At 41.1% G+C, this 17,062-nt stretch overlaps 1 protein-coding gene across 13 annotated transcripts in view; it reads right to left on the bottom strand.

Moving 5' to 3' along the window:
- ANKFN1 (ankyrin repeat and fibronectin type III domain containing 1) overlaps nucleotides 1-17,062 on the bottom strand; it is a 113,490-nt gene continuing 96,428 nt past the window's right edge. For 9 of the 13 annotated variants that reach the window (XM_040649721.2, XM_040649724.2, XM_040649718.2 and 6 more), the window contains 7 exons: nucleotides 14,994-15,160; nucleotides 12,691-12,841; nucleotides 10,766-10,934; nucleotides 7,481-7,647; nucleotides 4,924-5,143; nucleotides 1,482-3,682; nucleotides 1-695 (listed from right to left, as the gene is read on the bottom strand). In XM_040649721.2, coding sequence (XP_040505655.1) covers nucleotides 2,886-3,682; nucleotides 4,924-5,143; nucleotides 7,481-7,647; nucleotides 10,766-10,934; nucleotides 12,691-12,841; nucleotides 14,994-15,160 — 1,671 coding nt within the window. In that variant the 3' untranslated portion in view covers nucleotides 1-695; nucleotides 1,482-2,885. The remainder of the gene's footprint in view (nucleotides 696-1,481; nucleotides 3,683-4,923; nucleotides 5,144-7,480; nucleotides 7,648-10,765; nucleotides 10,935-12,690; nucleotides 12,842-14,993; nucleotides 15,161-17,062) is intronic. The other 4 variants (XM_040649723.2, XM_040649730.2, XM_040649732.2 and 1 more) reach the window with 4 other exon arrangements.

Below are 17,062 nucleotides of genomic sequence, written 5' to 3'. Positions count from 1 at the left end.
TCTGGGTTCTTAATTTTAATTTGATTTCTTACTGTGAGCCTTTACTCTAAGGTCTACTTGGAACAGTCACTCAATCCTTCTGTGCTTCTATGAAGTGAGGATAACAGTGCTGCATTTCACAGGATTCCTCCGCATTGCTGTAGTTGCTTGGGAAACGTGTGAGTGATCTTCCTACGAGAACCACAGAAGTGTTATGATTAGTGTTACGGCTATGCTTGAAAGGCATCCCTTTCTACTATTTATTAATCTCTGGGATATCAATTTAGAACAAAGAACAGATATTTCTTTCAAAAGATAACTAAGTGCTTCATAAACAGAAGTATTTAAAGTCAGAACTATTTTGACTGTTACAGTTGGGAAAGAAGCTCAGTCTCGAGGCAGTGGGGTCAAGGAGGTATGCCCTGTAGGATGTCACGTAAACACCATTTCCATATAGCAAAGTTAAAATCAAGGTGCAGTAGATTCTGGCTGGCACTTGCACTCCCAGAGTCAAATTCTGTCTTAGCACGCACAGGTAGGCAAAATGAGGGTAAAGTCAACCTTTTTCTCAGTTCTTCATTAGATACAGGTCTGCTTCTGGAAAAGCCCAGCAGAAGGAGTGGATAAAAGAGATTTTACTTCCTTATCTATCCAGCACGTGTACCTGTTCTTCTGCTGAAGGTTTTGCTATTCGTGCCCTCACTGTTCTGTTTGTCCTGAAAAGCCAAAGCAAAGCAAGGTGGGTTTCATTTTATGAATATCATCTTGTTTTATATCACCAATTTTTACAAAATCTTGGTCCCAGCATGCTGTTGTTTTTACACTTCAGTTAGCTGTTACGTGGCAGTTTTGCTTAGAGGCTGAAAAGGTCAGGGGAGCCTGGGCTAGGTGCTGCATTCTAGAAAACAATGTCAATTATTTTGACTTCTGAAAATAACGTATTTTCTGTCCCTCCCTGACAAACAGCCTTCTGCTAACAAACACAATCCCATGTCACAAGCTGTTGCTGCTTTCAGTGACAGTAAAACATCACTGTTTGGTTCTATGGTGTGTGAGTCAGGTTTTCCCCATGCAATTCCATGTGGCATACAACATACAATGCATGTCCTTCTAGCTGCAAATTGGCACTGAGACTTTTGCTCCCCCATCTTCTCACCCACAGGAATTTTCAGTATGGGTCTCGTTCAGAGCCTTTGGAAGTGAGTGGAAATGTTTCCATCCTCACTGAGGATTGGATCACATGATGAATATCACTGGTACAAGAAGCTAACTTCCCTCTCCCCCAAAAAAGAGAAATTACAAATGTAAATACCTTATAGAAAGTTTCTGCCCTTATATCACTGCAGAGGCTCTTCTTGGCTTCTGCATACTGACCAAGCATGAAATAGTGAATAACATTTATTTTTGAATTTATGGATTGAGTTCACAGGGATTTTAATAGCACTGGGGTTATGGAAGTGCTATTTTAATAAGGACCACAGATCATGGGCCCAAATCCTTACCTTCACCTCAAGGACTTGTAAACTCAACTATTTAACTCAAATCTCTTTATTGGAGGCCTTAGAATGTATCCACCTGGAGGCTGAAAAATTGAAGGGTAGAAGGCTGCGCAAACATGGAGTGAGGGAATTTAACCAGCAGGAATGTGGCCCATAAAATTAAACTTCAAGAACTGTATAAGAAAAATTAAAGCTTGTGCAACAGCTGGGGTTTCTCTTCACATTAGTTCGTTTCTCAGTGAGTCAGATGCTATGGTTCTCATTAATATAGATTTCTTTGTTGAGATCATCTTCTGTAGTACTCTCAGTCTTCTTCTGGTTGCAAATGACAGAACTGTGATCTGCCTTTAGACAAATACAGTGTGCTAACACGCCGTTTTCCACTCCTCTAATGATACCAATGTTTATTGGTGAAACAAACAAAAAATTGTAGCTTTAAACTGCACCCCAATTTTCCCTCATGGGAATTGCCAGAATGTCCCAATTTCAGACACAGTGATCAGATACCCCTGGGTATACACTGAAAAATCAGGAACAAAAGTAGGTGCATTTCTTTCCAGTGGATGTTTGAGAGTCTCTGCAGCATAAAGAAATGCACACTTACGTGGTGGGTAGAGGACCAAGCTTCTCTTCACTCCTACTTAGACCCTGTGTATATTCACTCAGAGACTGGACTCATTCTGTCTGCTTGTGACCTCAAAGGCTGACTCCTGTTTAAGCCTTTAAAATAACCTGCTACTTATGTCATTTGAAATCTGAGCTTCTGAAAAAACCCTCAGATGTTGTGATAATTTGGTCAGGCTCTGACAACATTCAGAGATTGTGCATGCAGTGTTAACAATGACTGGATTTTTTAGATACTGAAAGAATGCTCAGTTCTCTATCAGTGGCTAGATACTGTGGGATAACTGTTACTAAACCAGTTAGCACTTCAGTTACATGCAGCCTGGGCCAAGAAGAAGAAAAATGTATAGAAAATGCTGGAAAACAGGTACATAGAGGCTTAGGACACAGTCCTAACATGAGGACACCAAGGATGTTACAATTTCTGCTACACTGCAGTCAGAACCACTCATGCTTAGAATTTTGCATGCTTAGAGATATCTGCAAATCAAGACAACTACAACTGCAAAGCCTGATCACTGGATTTGCAGCCACAAAGCGTCCTGTTATGTGTGACCCTACTTGCAAAACTGCTGATACAAGTAATGCTGCTTGCATCATGGCAGATACTGCTGTAAGACCGGGAATCTGGCAACGGAGTCGAATGATCAGGATTCTTCTGAATGACACAAGTTGTCATTTCAGGAGCTGGACTTCTAAAAGTAGTTTTGAAAGTATGGCCCTATATGCATAATGCTCAATATCTCCTTGTGGAGCAATGGGAAGCGATGCAGAAGTCTGGAGTTACAGTGTGCTGCTGAATACTTCTGAGACAGCAGAACCCAGGGGATCATCTGGACCCATTTTCTGTTGCATAGCATTGTGCACATCCTCATGTCCTACAGACTGCATGCTCATTGCCCAGGATTTGCCCTCTTCACTCAGAAATGTTGTTTTATAAGGTTCCATGTGTATCCTATGGACATTTTGCCTCGATTCCTCATACTTGCCTTTTCCATCCTCTGGAAGGCTGGATGTATGAGGTAAGAAAGTGCTCCGTGACTCATCGACAGGAATCTGTAACTGCTCACTGGAGGTAGGTTCTTGTGATAAATCTGAAGATCTCATGAGATGCTGAGTATACACACCTTCAGACAGAGAGGCAGACTGTGTCTCGCTGTGCACACGCAGCCAACGATGATGCCTGCTGAAGTAGTTGTAATGTTGATGTTTTCCAAGTCTCTTTTTCCCTAGAAAGCTCAATGGCTGCCTGGAGCTAGAGGACTTGTCTATGCTTTTTGCTGTAATCCCTGACATTGTTAGATTGCTCATATACTCTGTGCAATATTCAGCATTAGTATCAAAGGCACTACTCTCTGTCAGGCCTTCTTTCAGTGTTAGGCAAGGCTTCACATCATGGACTTGGAGAACATCAGGTGCACTACCGCCCAGGCCACTGCCTGCCTGCTGGGATATATCATGTGGGGAGGAGTAAATCAAGTCTAATTCTCTGGGGCTTAATGCATCACTGGAATCATAGTCACTGTCAGTTGGAAGGAATACTTCTGAACAGCCTTCTTCATCTGAGCAGGGCTGCGAATCTGCAAAGAGAACTGATTAATAGCAAGAAGACAAGCACAACACAGAAACTGCTTAACAGTTATTTCCTCGTTTTTTTGTGTGTTAATTTAGAATAATATCTGCAATTCTGAAAATATACATACGTTTCCTCTGTGGAATTTTCCACGGGCCTAGGTGACAGCAAAGACAGTAGTCAGAGAAGATTTTCAGATGTGTTAAAGAGGCGGTGGTGGAATTAGGAAAAGCAAAGAGGATTCACTATTCAGTTAAATACAGGGAAGAACTGGAATTGGAATTGGGATTAAGTTCTGAAAGTACCTGTTTTGTTTTACTTTGCTTTCACCACATTTCATAGAGACGAAGATTTGGGAGAAAGAGAAAATCTAATCCACATTCTGTTTTGTACTGAAGATGTTGGCTGAGTTACTACAGACAGATACCTCTGTAATTGTGAGTAGGGTGCAACTGCATGTGTATACCAGAGACTTGAGGTGAGGCATGGAGGTAGATGAGCAAAACAACCCTTTTCCTTATTGGCTGCATTATTGCATTCAATTCCAAAACAGATACATTTAATTCAAATGTGAATTTGTTGACCAAAATGCACAGTGTAACTGAAATCACTGCTGTCTTTCGGCAGCAGAGATTTGATCCTCCTGAAGGATCAATAGCAGATAGAATGGATTGATGCTCCATGGCTGTGCATAGTTTATATTAGAAACAAGGAAAAAAAGTAGAGATTTTATACCGCGCTGGCTATTCACTTTAACCTAGTGTAAATTACAGTATAGTGCAATAATAATGAATTGAGCCCATGCAGGGCAAGATAGTGCTCCAGGTTACATGGTGTCAGAGCTAAGGATTATTCTGCATTCATGGTCTGTAGAGCAGGGAAAATTTAGCTCAGGGAGAGGCACTGAGAAGGAAAACCACTGTACTTTAGTAATTCTGGAGGTCATGGAGAAGTCAGTGGTATGGCTTGTCCCTTCTAGCCTGTTCATTAAATGATCAGGAATGGCGAGGTGACAAAGCTGGCTGCTGATGAGCAAGTATTCTGAGTAATTTAAAGCAAAAATGTTATTGTAAAGATTATAGAAGGATCTTGGGATACTGAGTGGTGAATGATTGGGAAAATGATTGTTGAAGTTCCCTGGCAGGAATGGAAACCTTTTACTCCTTTTATAAAATGACATTCAAGAACCGTTTAAATGAAAAGTGAGTTGAAAGATTTTGCATGATGAACAAACAGAAGTTCTCTTACCGCTTACAGCTTTTCTCCTTTGGCTTCTAGCCTCAGGTGAGGAAGGAGGTGAGGGAAGACAATCTAGATGTGAAGATGTTGAACTGATCTTCTTTTGAGAGTGTTCTTCTGAAAGGTTCACAAGTTTCTTTATTGGTAGGCCAGCTGCAGGCTGCTTGTATCTGGCATACTGCAGTGCTTCTGTGATCCATCTCATTTCCCTCCAGATCTCATCAACTTGCTTTTGAGGAAAAAAATGGTGAAAAACTACAATTAAGTCCGCATAATAATTCTACCTCAGAGTGTACTTTTGAGTACCTAACTAGGTGAGTGGTCACTGTCATCAGAGGGAAGCAGGTTTTAGTCTGAACTGCCTTTGGTTAAATGCTTTTTGTCTTCCACTATTGCAGAGTCTGCTTAGGGCCTAAATTTTAAATTAGGTATCTCAATTGAGAACCTGTAGGTAGGAGGAGTGCATCTAGGCCTAAGCTCTCACACGGAAAGAAATGAAAACTGTCTTTTGATGGAGGATAAAGTTTAATCAATTTTGTAGCACGCTTGAAAGTTGGTTTCATTCTGCGCTGGAATGAAATCAGGGTGTCTCAAGGATTCACAATTACACTGAAAAGCAAAGTGCTCAGATCAAACCCAGTTTTTGAACAGCAGAAGAATATGTGTGCATGTGTATATACATGGGGTATCACAGCAAATCTATGAGACAAACTGCAGTTTTCCTCCCTTGCTATTCTGGTCTGTATGCATTTTAACAGTATAAATCCACACAGGACAGTTCTAATTCATGCCTGTTGATGGCAATAAGAGACAAGTACCAAAATCAATTGCAGGATATGGCTTCAAGCATTTACACAGAGAAAAGATACAATTTATTGTGGGTCTTGCAAGTCTTTTGATAACAAAACCCTGTCAGTGTTTGCCAGTGAGTTAAGTCTGATAATAACCACTGACGGTTCAGGTATTTGTTCATAATCCAACTTCATTTCAAGACTTAAGTGCAGCTCCACAAAAAGAATACAATTACTTGACCGGTTAGTGAACTTCTCACCTATTAGATCTTGGAGATCTTATATTTTCTTTCTGCAATCCTCCGTCAGCCCCGAACAAAAATCACACTGCTTCCAGTTCGTGAAAATGCAAATCGTGTGAGTTCTCTCTGCGATGCCATTCTGCAGCGTCTCACAGGGCACTGAATCAGTCATTTTAATGAACTGCAGTTCTTAAATTATTTAGGGATGCTTGAAGCATTGTGCTATGTAAATTACAGTTTAACTTCAATTTTAGTTTCAGTGGCCGCAGACATTTTGTCTTGCTGTCTAACATTCTGGGAAAGATGCTGAGTACCTTATCTGCTCTTGTGTTGTTGTTGAAAAATATTGTTAGTTTTCAGCTGCCCCCTGACTCCTTTTCAGAGCTGCATTCATGTAGACTCCCTTGCTCTTTACAATGTTTGGTTTGTGTAGTAACTTCAACACTGTCTTAGATCTAGGATCACACAACTGCTCTCGCGGTTTCGTGGTCACCGCTGAAGATTGTGGTATGTGGTGGGCTGAGATATTTTTGCCAATAGGTGGAATACAGCTGGTTTTCATTTAAGAGGAAACCTGACAAGGCTAATATACTGTCACAATAACTCAGCACAAAACGCGGAAGTTTAAAATATTCTCCTATATTTTCCCAGCGTGACTCTATGATTTACATGTGACTTAAAGACTCCAGAGAAAAGGAACATAGGATTGTCTATAAAGTGTATGTGTATTAATATACGTATATTTATTTTTGATGTGAAAGGTAAAGATTTCCCATATGCTCCTGCACACTGGGGGAAAACCAGATTTTCTGAGTGTGAGAATGGGGAGATGAGGAGGAAGGAGACAGTGGAGATGTGAAAGCACAATGGTCGATTCCTCTCTGCTCCCCTGCAGGTTTCTAATGGCTCTGAAGTAGACTGTGCAAAGGAGATCTGAATTCAGAGCAAGGAAAAACAGAAATATTGTCATCTTGTTCATAATTATGAAGGGCCAAATATGTTATTAATGAGGTAAGTGATTGTGTTGGCCCCTGTTCCAACAAAAGGTGTCTACAATATTAAAAATAGGGTGCTGTAAACTGATCTGCACTTCACTTGTAGAAAGACAGATCAACCCGGTGCATAGATATCCTCTGTAAGGGTCAGGGGTTTTATCTATGAGTAATCAATTACCAAAATGGTTGCAAAAGTGCAGAGAAAAACTGTTAGTGAATTGGATGCCCATGCATGGCAACAGCTTACCTCACATTCAATGGGAGCGAGTTTTACAAGCAGGCTGACACATTTCTGTGTAACAGCATAGCATGACTGTCATTTGATTTTTCCCATAAAAATCCTTGTATAAAAGCAACAACTAAGGAAATCATGTTCTGGGTTAGAATTTCATAAAAGCAGAATTGCGCTTTTGATACAACTACTCTTTTTATGATGTCTGTGAATAATTCTCCATTTAGATTTCAAATTACAGCCTTATGCAGTTTTTAAGAAAGCCACCTTAAAATCTCCTTGGAATAGTCAGAAACAGACTATTACCTGTATGTAGTCTGTAACTTGCTGGTGTCTTTGTTTGGCTGCAGCGACTTCACTGTCTGAAATTGCTTCCCTCAGGGACTGCTGGGTTTTCAGAGAGTCCAGCTCTATGACAGCAGAAAGGCGGCAATACAGGCTTATAAATTTTTCCTTGTAACAGCAAAAATGAACTGTGAAAAGCCCAAGCGCAAAGGAAACACTGTTACACTCTGGTTATGAAATATGAAATCCTTAGCTCTCAGAACACAAATTTTATTAAATGTAATTATTAACTCTCTGGATGGGTTACTTAAAGCTGGAAATAAATAATACAGGCTCTAGCTCTCCTCTCATTTACACTGGATTTACTCTGTTACTTCATCAATTTCAAAAGAGTCATTTCTAATTTATATCTATGTGAAGGGATAATCAGGCCCTCAGTATGCAACTCCCGAGGCTGTTTTGCCCTCGATAGCTTTAATCAGAAGCCTCTTTTCTGAGGCTCATCATTTCTTTTATCAAGCAAGTAGTGACACGACTGGAAAATTGAACCCTCTTTTTTCTTTTTAATTGGGTGTTTCAGAAAGAAAGTACCATTTTGGAGGATGATAACTTTCTTTTGGCCTAGGCTAACATAAATCAGTAACGTAAATGTAAATGACAGCATGAAAAGCATTTCAGTGACAATTAAAACATCGTTAGTTGTTATCATGTGTCCTCCTCTGAACTGCCTTGCTCAGAACTGACATCTTTGTGCAGTCGGATGCAGTAGCACGGAGCTGTGTGAGCTGCCACTGAGAGAGCCAAGAGATGGAACAGCTACACGGAGCTTCACAGACATTAATTTGCCTGCCCTCCTCACGCTACGGCCTTCCAGAACCTCATGTGCTTCAGGCAGAACTTGCCAGTGATCTCTGCAAGCTGCAGTATGGACATCTGAAACTTGCTGAGGGAGAGCAAATTTTCAGAAATACTTCCCCATTCATTGCAAGCATACAGTGTGATCTTGTTAGGGCAGTGAATGGCAGCTGGTTAATACTGCTGCATTTCGGGGTGGGGGCGTGATGCTTTGTAGGGTGTTTCGAGTGCAAAGTGCATAATTTCTTCTTATCATAGACATAAAAACAAAAGCAGTGGTACAGATCTATTAATCCCTTGCAACCAACATGATTAGGAAAAGTGATCATTTCTCAAAATGAGAAATGCAATCACAGAAACGTCATTAACATAACAATGAAGGCTGAATCTGAAAATAGAAATCCCACCAGTAAAGGTGAGCGAAAAGGAATTCTACCTTCTGGTTTCCCAATGATGCCTCGATATTGCAGGGATCTAGTCTGAGTAGTGTGTGGTCTCACAGTATATATGCCATATGTGGTGGACTCTTGAGTGAATTACAGCCGCGGTTTCAGCTTCAGTGCTGAAGTTTCTAGCCTTTGTGGTTTTAAGTCAGACCCTTTAATGTTACTTTAACAAATGTTACTTCAACGTAGTCTTTTGTGGTTATGCAATTATATAGTTGGTAGCCACCAGCTAATGGGGAATGGAAGCTTCTAATATTTGAGATGTGAATCACAGTCACTTCACAGAACATCAGGGATACATATATAATAAGTCGTGTAGAAAATGTCATCTGCCCAAGGCTAACTGATTGCTTACTTAAGTGAAAAAAATAATAAAGTAAAATTCAGCTTTCCATTCTGACATGAGCTTCTTCCCCACTGCAGCAACATTGCTAAACAGAGGTGTGCACCGAGACTGCTGTTTTAGAGATCACTCTTTGCACGTTTATCTGCACCACATCATTCCACTCTGTCCATCGATTTGTCAGCCCAATGCAAACTGCATTCCAGAAGTGAGCATAGCTCTTGCCCATGGTCTATGTACCACATGATGAGAGTTAAATAGTTTGCAAGACCTACAGTACAGAGACGAATTTCACCAGAGATGAATATACTTCATGCATTAATTTGCACAGTGAATGCAGTAGTCACCGCTCATAGGGAGAAATAATATGCTGAATACACAGAGTCTAACTGTAGACCTCAAGGCTGCATGTCAGGAAGACTGTAAATCTGGCTTTAGGGCACTACTGTCACATCAAATGCCACAGCCATGTGACCCAAAGCTCTGAACTATCACTTCTAGTTCAATTACGTTAGTTCTCTGTTGAAGGGGTAACTCTGCCTTGGCAGAATATAGAGCAGCTCACATACTGTCTGTTTGTAGTACTCCATGATTTTATGGCAGCTCAGCTGTCATCTGTCCTCCCACAGCCAGCATAAAACCCAGAGTTGTCATGGGCACCCCTCTGTGTGCCCTGGCTGATGTGACATAAACACAATCGTATGCTCCTGCCTGATTCAAATAAGACTTGCACTGCTGGATGATGGGAAGTCACCAATCCACTGTGCCTGCAGAACCCCAACCTCAGCTAAAAGACCTTCCATTAACATCCAGCTACTGTTCTCCTCCACCAGTGACTGCCAACACCCAGCGATGGCATATAAGAAACAGGATGGTGATAGTGGGGGTGTCCCATAAACACCTGAGAGAGATGCATCACTGAGGACCCAGTTGCTACCAGGGACATATTCTGAAGTGGCTCCCTGTGTACTGTCTCCATCAGTTTTGGCTCTTATCTTTCTAAGGTAGAGGCAAGAAATAATAACAAGCAATTTTACAGGCCAGAAGGAAACAGAAGAGACTAATGTGTAAGGCTCAGCAGTCCCCTTACTCATCATATTCCTTCTACGAAGGACTTCAGCATTTCTCACGATAACACTTTTCCTGCTGCAGCATTAGGACTGAGTCTCCCACATTCTTTCAAGAATCAGGAAGAAAAAGATGACTGTGACCTGGGAAACTCCACTTAGACCTTCAACAAAGTTGTATCTATATGTAAAGGTAGGAGCTGCAAGAATTCTCCTCTTCAAAACTGGTCATTCCTGTGGCAATTTAGAGGTATGCTTTTTATTGCATCTGCTTTGACACTCCAGCATTGCCATGCCGTATTTGTTTTAATTCTGATTCTTAAAGAACATCAACTTCCAAACAAGTTTGAAGACACATACTGGATAACTGTGGGCTTTGCTCTATGCTTTGCATTTCAATAACGATTCCTACAGTATATGCTTTAACTGCTCTGCTCCCTCTGTAACTTGTACACAGTTATAGGTAGTGTTGTTGCCAAAGCCATCATGTGATTTATTGACTCTCCACTGGGACAAGGGGGAAAACAGATACAACTTTGTGATTTTATTATAAGGAGACTGGGTTAATATTTCTAGGTGAAGCAAGCTACTATACCGAGTTCAAACATCTGAAGAGGGAGGTTAAGAAATCCTGAGTGTGGGGTGTAAGGATTATTCTGTCCTGGGGCAGTGCAGACGTCGTCTGAGGCGGGGAGCAGGAGAAGAAAGGAGACATTGTGACCCAGCTCCAACACCTCCTGTGTATACAGACGGAAGTGCTTAGCCTGTAGAGGGACACGCGCGGGGGAAGAAATAGGAGAGAATTACAACATGGCACTTATATAAACAACACCCCAAATGATATAAAACATTAAAGAAAATTTGCACAACATCAAGCTTGGAATTTTTATAAAACATAAATATTTGGGGGGGGCCTCTAAATGTGGGTTCATGTCACTACATAAAATAAAGATTTAAAGCTGCAATGTTCCACGCTAAAACAACACACGCAGGCACAGCCCCCCTGAAAACAACATTTATGTTTCTTATTAGGCAGAAAATGATCACATGCCATGTGCTTTTCAAGATTATGATTGCATAATTATGTGAAAACATGAAAATGGATTCAATTAAAAACCTTTAAGATTCAATTTAGGGTTGGTTAAGAGAAATATGCAGCTCTCCCTCAACATAGCACTGGAAAGGTTTAACAAGTGCTGCAGCAGGAGCAAATGGCACACACAGCCTTTGGCCTGAGGCTACTGCACAGCTGCCATGTGCAGTGCTGCTCTTCTCTCGGGGAGTGCAGCAGTGCCACTGTCTGTGATTCTGCCTACTACAAAAATAACAAAGCTACGTCACTAAACCTGTTGAATAAAAAATGCAATTTGTTAACACAGAGGTTCAATCCTGAGTCATCAAAACATTCAGAACTGTGCTTAACTGCAAGGTCACGTTTATGTCTATCCCTTGTGCACAGCAGATGAGCTTAAATGCTTTGCTGAGCTGCAGCCTATAGGACAAATTGCACATTACTCTCAATATTTTATTCCCTAGCTCAAAAAACCCCCAACAAAAGCACAAAAGCTATAACCTCCAAGAAAATACAGTGGTACAGGGACCTGTACAAAGCCCTCTTGGATTAGTGGCTGACCACAAGGCAGCACACCACCTGTCTTAATTTTGGATTTACTTGATGGCTCTTCCTAGGCTAGATGGTACAGCACTGATGGATTCCTCTTTGAGATAAAGCTTAAACCTTTCAAAATCAAGAATTGTTGAGCCAGCTTAATCTATTTTAAGGCCACATCTTTGTAGCTACACAAACAGATCTTGAAGTGAACATAAAGATGATTTACTTCTACTGTAAGCCCTCTCTACCCTTGTACACCAAAATAAAGTGGAATGCATGTAAACAAGAAACAAACTCCTTAGCTTATTTTTCCACAGATCTTTCACATCATAGATTATCCTCTCTGACTTCTTTATTTATTCAAATATGCATCTGTAAGTAAATGTAAAGCCAGAAGCCAGATACCTCTCCTCACCCACAGCAATCTAGAGGTCTGAACCTATGTGTCTTAGGAGTCTTGTATTTGTGTGAAAGAACTGCACAGTGCTGTGTCTTCAGTAGCCTTTTGTACACCCTGAGTGTTACCTCCAAAAGAATCATCATTTGCCCCACTTCCCTGCTAAAATACCTGCCTTCCTTTGCCAGCTGGGTAAAGGTGCTCACAGCTACTCGAGTTTCATGCAGAAGTGCTTATTTGCACCTGCCCAAAGTTGTATGCTAGCAGATGCAAAAATAGAAGCCTTTGAATATTAGTCTCTAAAACCTTCTATGTTCAAATATCCAGGAAAATAACTATCTACTTGAAGGTGTTTCCCCCCTCAGCTAGAGTAATTGGATAGAAAGGTTCCCTGCTTTTCTTTTCTTACAACATTTACATTTAATTCCTACTCTAAAGTTACATTTTAGCTTTAGTTGTGTTCTTAAGAATCAGTTTTAAAAAGGGTGATAAATACCACAAAGGAAAATACCTGATGCAGAGGTAGATTGATCTGTTTAAGGAGAGCTTTCACTGCCATCTGGAGCTCATACAAGAACAATTGAGTAGGGCAGTCTGAAGTATGATCCATACTTTCCACAGATTCTGAGCCAGAAAGTGTTTGGATCCATTCCCACTCATCTCTGTATGTTGAGTTAAGTTAAAATTAGAAATATAACAAAAGTTCAGTGCACAAGAAAGAATTCAGTGTATGTGCATTTGGGATCTGTTGATAGTTTAATCCTCATACAGCAAAACATTCTAAAATTGTGCAATTCTGATTGTTTGTGGTTGAAAATCCAACATAGAAAAGCTTAATTTTTCTAGCACGTGTCCATCAGGCTGAACATTCCTTGCTAACGTCTTGAAGTCCGACTGCCTTTGAAATATTTGACTAAGGCTCCTCATTCCAGGTTTTCTTTTCCACATATTTATTTATTTTCCACATATTAATGTGCGCTGGCAGCCCAGAAAGCCAACCATATCCTGGGCTGCATCAAAAGCAGCATGGCCAGCTGGTGAGGGAGGTGATCCTGTCCCTCTGCTCTGCGCTGGTGAGGCCTCACCTGGAGCACTGCATCCAGATGTGGAGTCCTCAGCACAGGAGGGACATGGACCTGTTGGAGTGCATCCAGAGGAGGACCACAAAATTGATCCAAGGGGTGGAACACTTCTCCGGTGAGAACAGTGTGAGGGAGCTGGGACTGTGCAGCCTGGAGAAGAGAAGGCTGCGAGGTGACCTGAGAGCGGTCTGTCAGTATCTAAAGAGGAGCTACAGGAAAGAAGGGGACAGACTCTTCAGTAGGGACTGTGGCAACAGAACAAGGGGAAATGGCTTCAAGCTTTAAAAGTATAGATTTAGGTTGGATATAAGGAAAAAATCTTTCACAGTGAGGGTGGTGAGGCTCTGGAACAGGTTGCCCAGAGATGTGGTTGATGCCTCATCCCTGGAGACTTTCAAGGCCAGGCTGGATCAGGTTCTGGGTAACCTGATCTAGCTGTGCATGTCTGTTCTTTGCAGGGGAGTTGGACTAGGTGACCTGTAAAGGCCCTTCCAACTTTGAGGATTCTGTGATATTTAATTCCGTATCTGTAGTGGAAATGCTAAGTCACAGCTTGAACCAGTGACTGAGTACCTGGCAGGAAGGCTCGGGTGTTTGCAATGGCAGGGGGATGGGAGCTTGATGATCCTTAAGGTCCCTTTCAACCCAAGCTATTCAATGATTCTATGATTATATGAGTGACCAGAAGGGGTGGATCCAGGATCCTCCCCTTCCCAGACCTCATTTAAGGATTGGCAGTGGAAACAAGAGTATCTCATCTGGAGAGCCCTGTGTACTTGAAGGTAGGCAGCTTCTTTCCTTTACTTCTGTGCCCACTGCTGTTGTGTTTGAGCAAATCCTCACTTGCTGCAGCCTGGGATCTTGCTGCTCTGCCATCATTGATGCACATTCCATCACATTACAGTATCTACCATCACCTTTTACAAAGCATGCACAGGAAATGACAGCAGTGACAATCAGCAGAAGGTTTAATTTCTGTAACAGGCTCTCTTGTACTTTCTAGAGCTAAAGAACTTCCTGGTTTGGTTTTGATTGACATGTGTCTATTCTAGACCTGATCAACATACGAGTCATCTTTCTAGATCAAATCCTTAGTTCACTTTGTCCATTTTTCAGTCTTGAAAGCATCCAGCATCAAATGGTAAAGAAAAAAAAAAAAGATGGATAATAGATGTAGAAGGATCTGCTCCCAAGTAAAGGCCTGATCTTAAACCTCGAGAGTTGGAAACTGTTATAAACCCTTACAAATGGAGAAATGTCTTTTCCAGTACCCAGCAGTTCAACGGCTGATAGCATCTGTCTGAATATGCTGTATGTTTGCTATGGATTAGAGTGAAAAAATAGATAAAGCACAAGAGAATACACTGAAAAATCATAAACACCCTGTGGTCAATGGAAAGGAGAACACTGAATTTACTGTCAGCTGAATCATGGGCTGCAGACTGCCATCTTTATAAAAGACGTATGGAAGATTGTTCCCACCATGGACAACGTGAGTGAGCACAGAATACTGTCCAGAAGCTCAGGGCCTCACATGTATTTGTTTTGGGTAGAACTTCAGTTGCTGGAATTGCATCGGCGCACCTGTTTAGCTCAGCAGTGATCTCTATGGTACACACCTGAGCCAGACTTTGCAGGCAGGTACAATTCTTCAATGACAAAACTGCATTAGACTTAAAAGAAAAGTTCTCTCTCTATATCTGTGTATGTAAATTCATGTGCATTGACTTACCTGGAGACATTGCTGTTGTCTCGGATTTTGACATGACAGAGGACATTAGGCAACTTCTGCAACACAAGGACTTTGATTTGATCCACAGAACTGCAGAGTTTAAGGTAACCCAGATACAATCCAGGAGGGAGGCGTTGCTGACTTCTTTTGTGATAGGAAAGTATGTCCTGTTTTGAGAGAAAAACAGGAGAAAAACTACTTAAAAAGCCTTTTTTTTTTTTTTTCTCCACATAAGTCACAAATTTGGGATCAAAAAGCAACACATTTTTAAAGCTGCCTTTCTGTGTCACCAGTGTTCCTAATTCACAGTATTTAAGCACATGCTGAAGCATACAAGTAATCGCTGGTAGTTTGGATGCCCTTGGACAGCTTCCTACTTAAAGTCAAACACAGGTTCTCAAAGCTCTCCCCATCATGCAGGTACTGGCACTAAAAAACTGTGCTTTTAACCTTCTACAACTGCTGTATTTAAATTAACTTCAATAGCACCCATCTCTGCACTCATCTGATCTCTTCAGCAGCAAGCTGGGGCAGAGAACTGTGTCAGCTGAAAAACAACTGGGCAAAAAAGCAGCTGTTTTTTAGCTGGGTAGATTCCCTGTTTCATTTCTGGTGCACAGATACACAGATGGACAAGGGTGGCATGAGGAAAAAGCTATCAGTTGGGGAAGGTAGGACAGAGAGGCTGCACAAACCAGTACTGGCACCAGAGAAACGCATGTAGATCTCTTGAAAACCTCTTTCTGTTATCCCCTGCTATCAACAAGAAGATCTCTGTAAGTATGGGAGTTGGTGGCATGCAAAGATTAATGACTGTGTTTTCTGAGCAAATATCTTTATCAACAAATAGAGATCAGAAAGAATTAATACTGATGGCTTATTTACTGAAGCCAGGAGACGTTTTTAAGGCTACATATAGCTGTCCCCAAGAACTATTCTAAAAAGGATATCTGCTGCCATCCTGAGAAATGTGTGCCTCTGCAGTGGGTGAGGATTAAGACACCTGGCCTTACGCCTTTACTCTTGGAACCATCAAATTATCTTCCAGTGCTTTGCTTGGCTCTGACCAATGCAATTAGACCCTCATTTTCACAAGCACTTCATGAACAAAATACCCATTCGATGATTAAACAAGTAATACAAGAAAGGGTGGGCATTAGATAGGAATGTGTAAACCATTAGGGGAACATTTTTTCCACTAGGATCTCTGTGGAAATTTGATCAGGCCTGTATTTTGGGTTTCCTAATATAAAACTTTTGCCCAGATTGACATTTTTCTACACCTTTAACACATTTTAATACAGTAAATCTAACATAGATCAGGTAAGTTTTATTGTCTTTTGGAAATTTTTTAATGTTCCTAAAACCTGGTAATGTATATTTTGACTCCCTGTCAGTTTCTGGTACCAAAAGCACAGTCTTTGCCCAAGAAAGTTCCTCAAATCTGAAAATTAACCATGACAGTCATTGTCCAGCTGAAGTGACAAAAGAAGGGACTGAGACAATATTTGTCATGTAGTATTTCGGGTAACTTTGCCACTCCTTTGAAGAGAGAGATTGGCTACAGACATTTTCTGAGCAATAAGTTGTTACCTACAGAAAACGTATTCATCTTTTAACTCTACAGATTTAACAAGAGTTTACTGACTCCTGAAGGGCTGAAAACCCCTGGCTGTCAATGATGTCAACTGAACCAATAATCCTAGCATCAATCCTTACCTTGGTATTGTTCTAAATAGGAAGTCTAGGAGCGTGTTGTGCAGAAGTTAAAGAAGGATTATGGTCAGTAAAGAATTCTGTAGCAACTATACCAGGCTCCAAGGAACTCTGAACCCCAAAGAACAACTTTATTAAGTAGAACAGTAGATATTATATTTAAATGCAGTGTTCAGGGTTATGTGGAAAAATCTTATGGGGCATAGAAACCTTAAGTGTCTGTATGGGTGCTTAAGAGCATCCTAGAGAGTTTTAAATGTTTATAGCCCTTGCTAAGGAATGCTACAGCACGGCTTCCCAAAACTGATAGAAACAGCACCATTCTCTGCTAGGACTTTGAAGTAATTTCTTTC

Source organism: Gallus gallus, chromosome 18 (genome assembly GCF_016699485.2).
Source record: "Gallus gallus isolate bGalGal1 chromosome 18, bGalGal1.mat.broiler.GRCg7b, whole genome shotgun sequence".
In the NCBI taxonomy this organism is placed as follows: domain Eukaryota; kingdom Metazoa; phylum Chordata; class Aves; order Galliformes; family Phasianidae; genus Gallus; species Gallus gallus.
The sequence above is the reverse complement of the archived record's forward strand: the minus strand, read 5'-3'. Positions and strand labels throughout refer to the sequence as shown.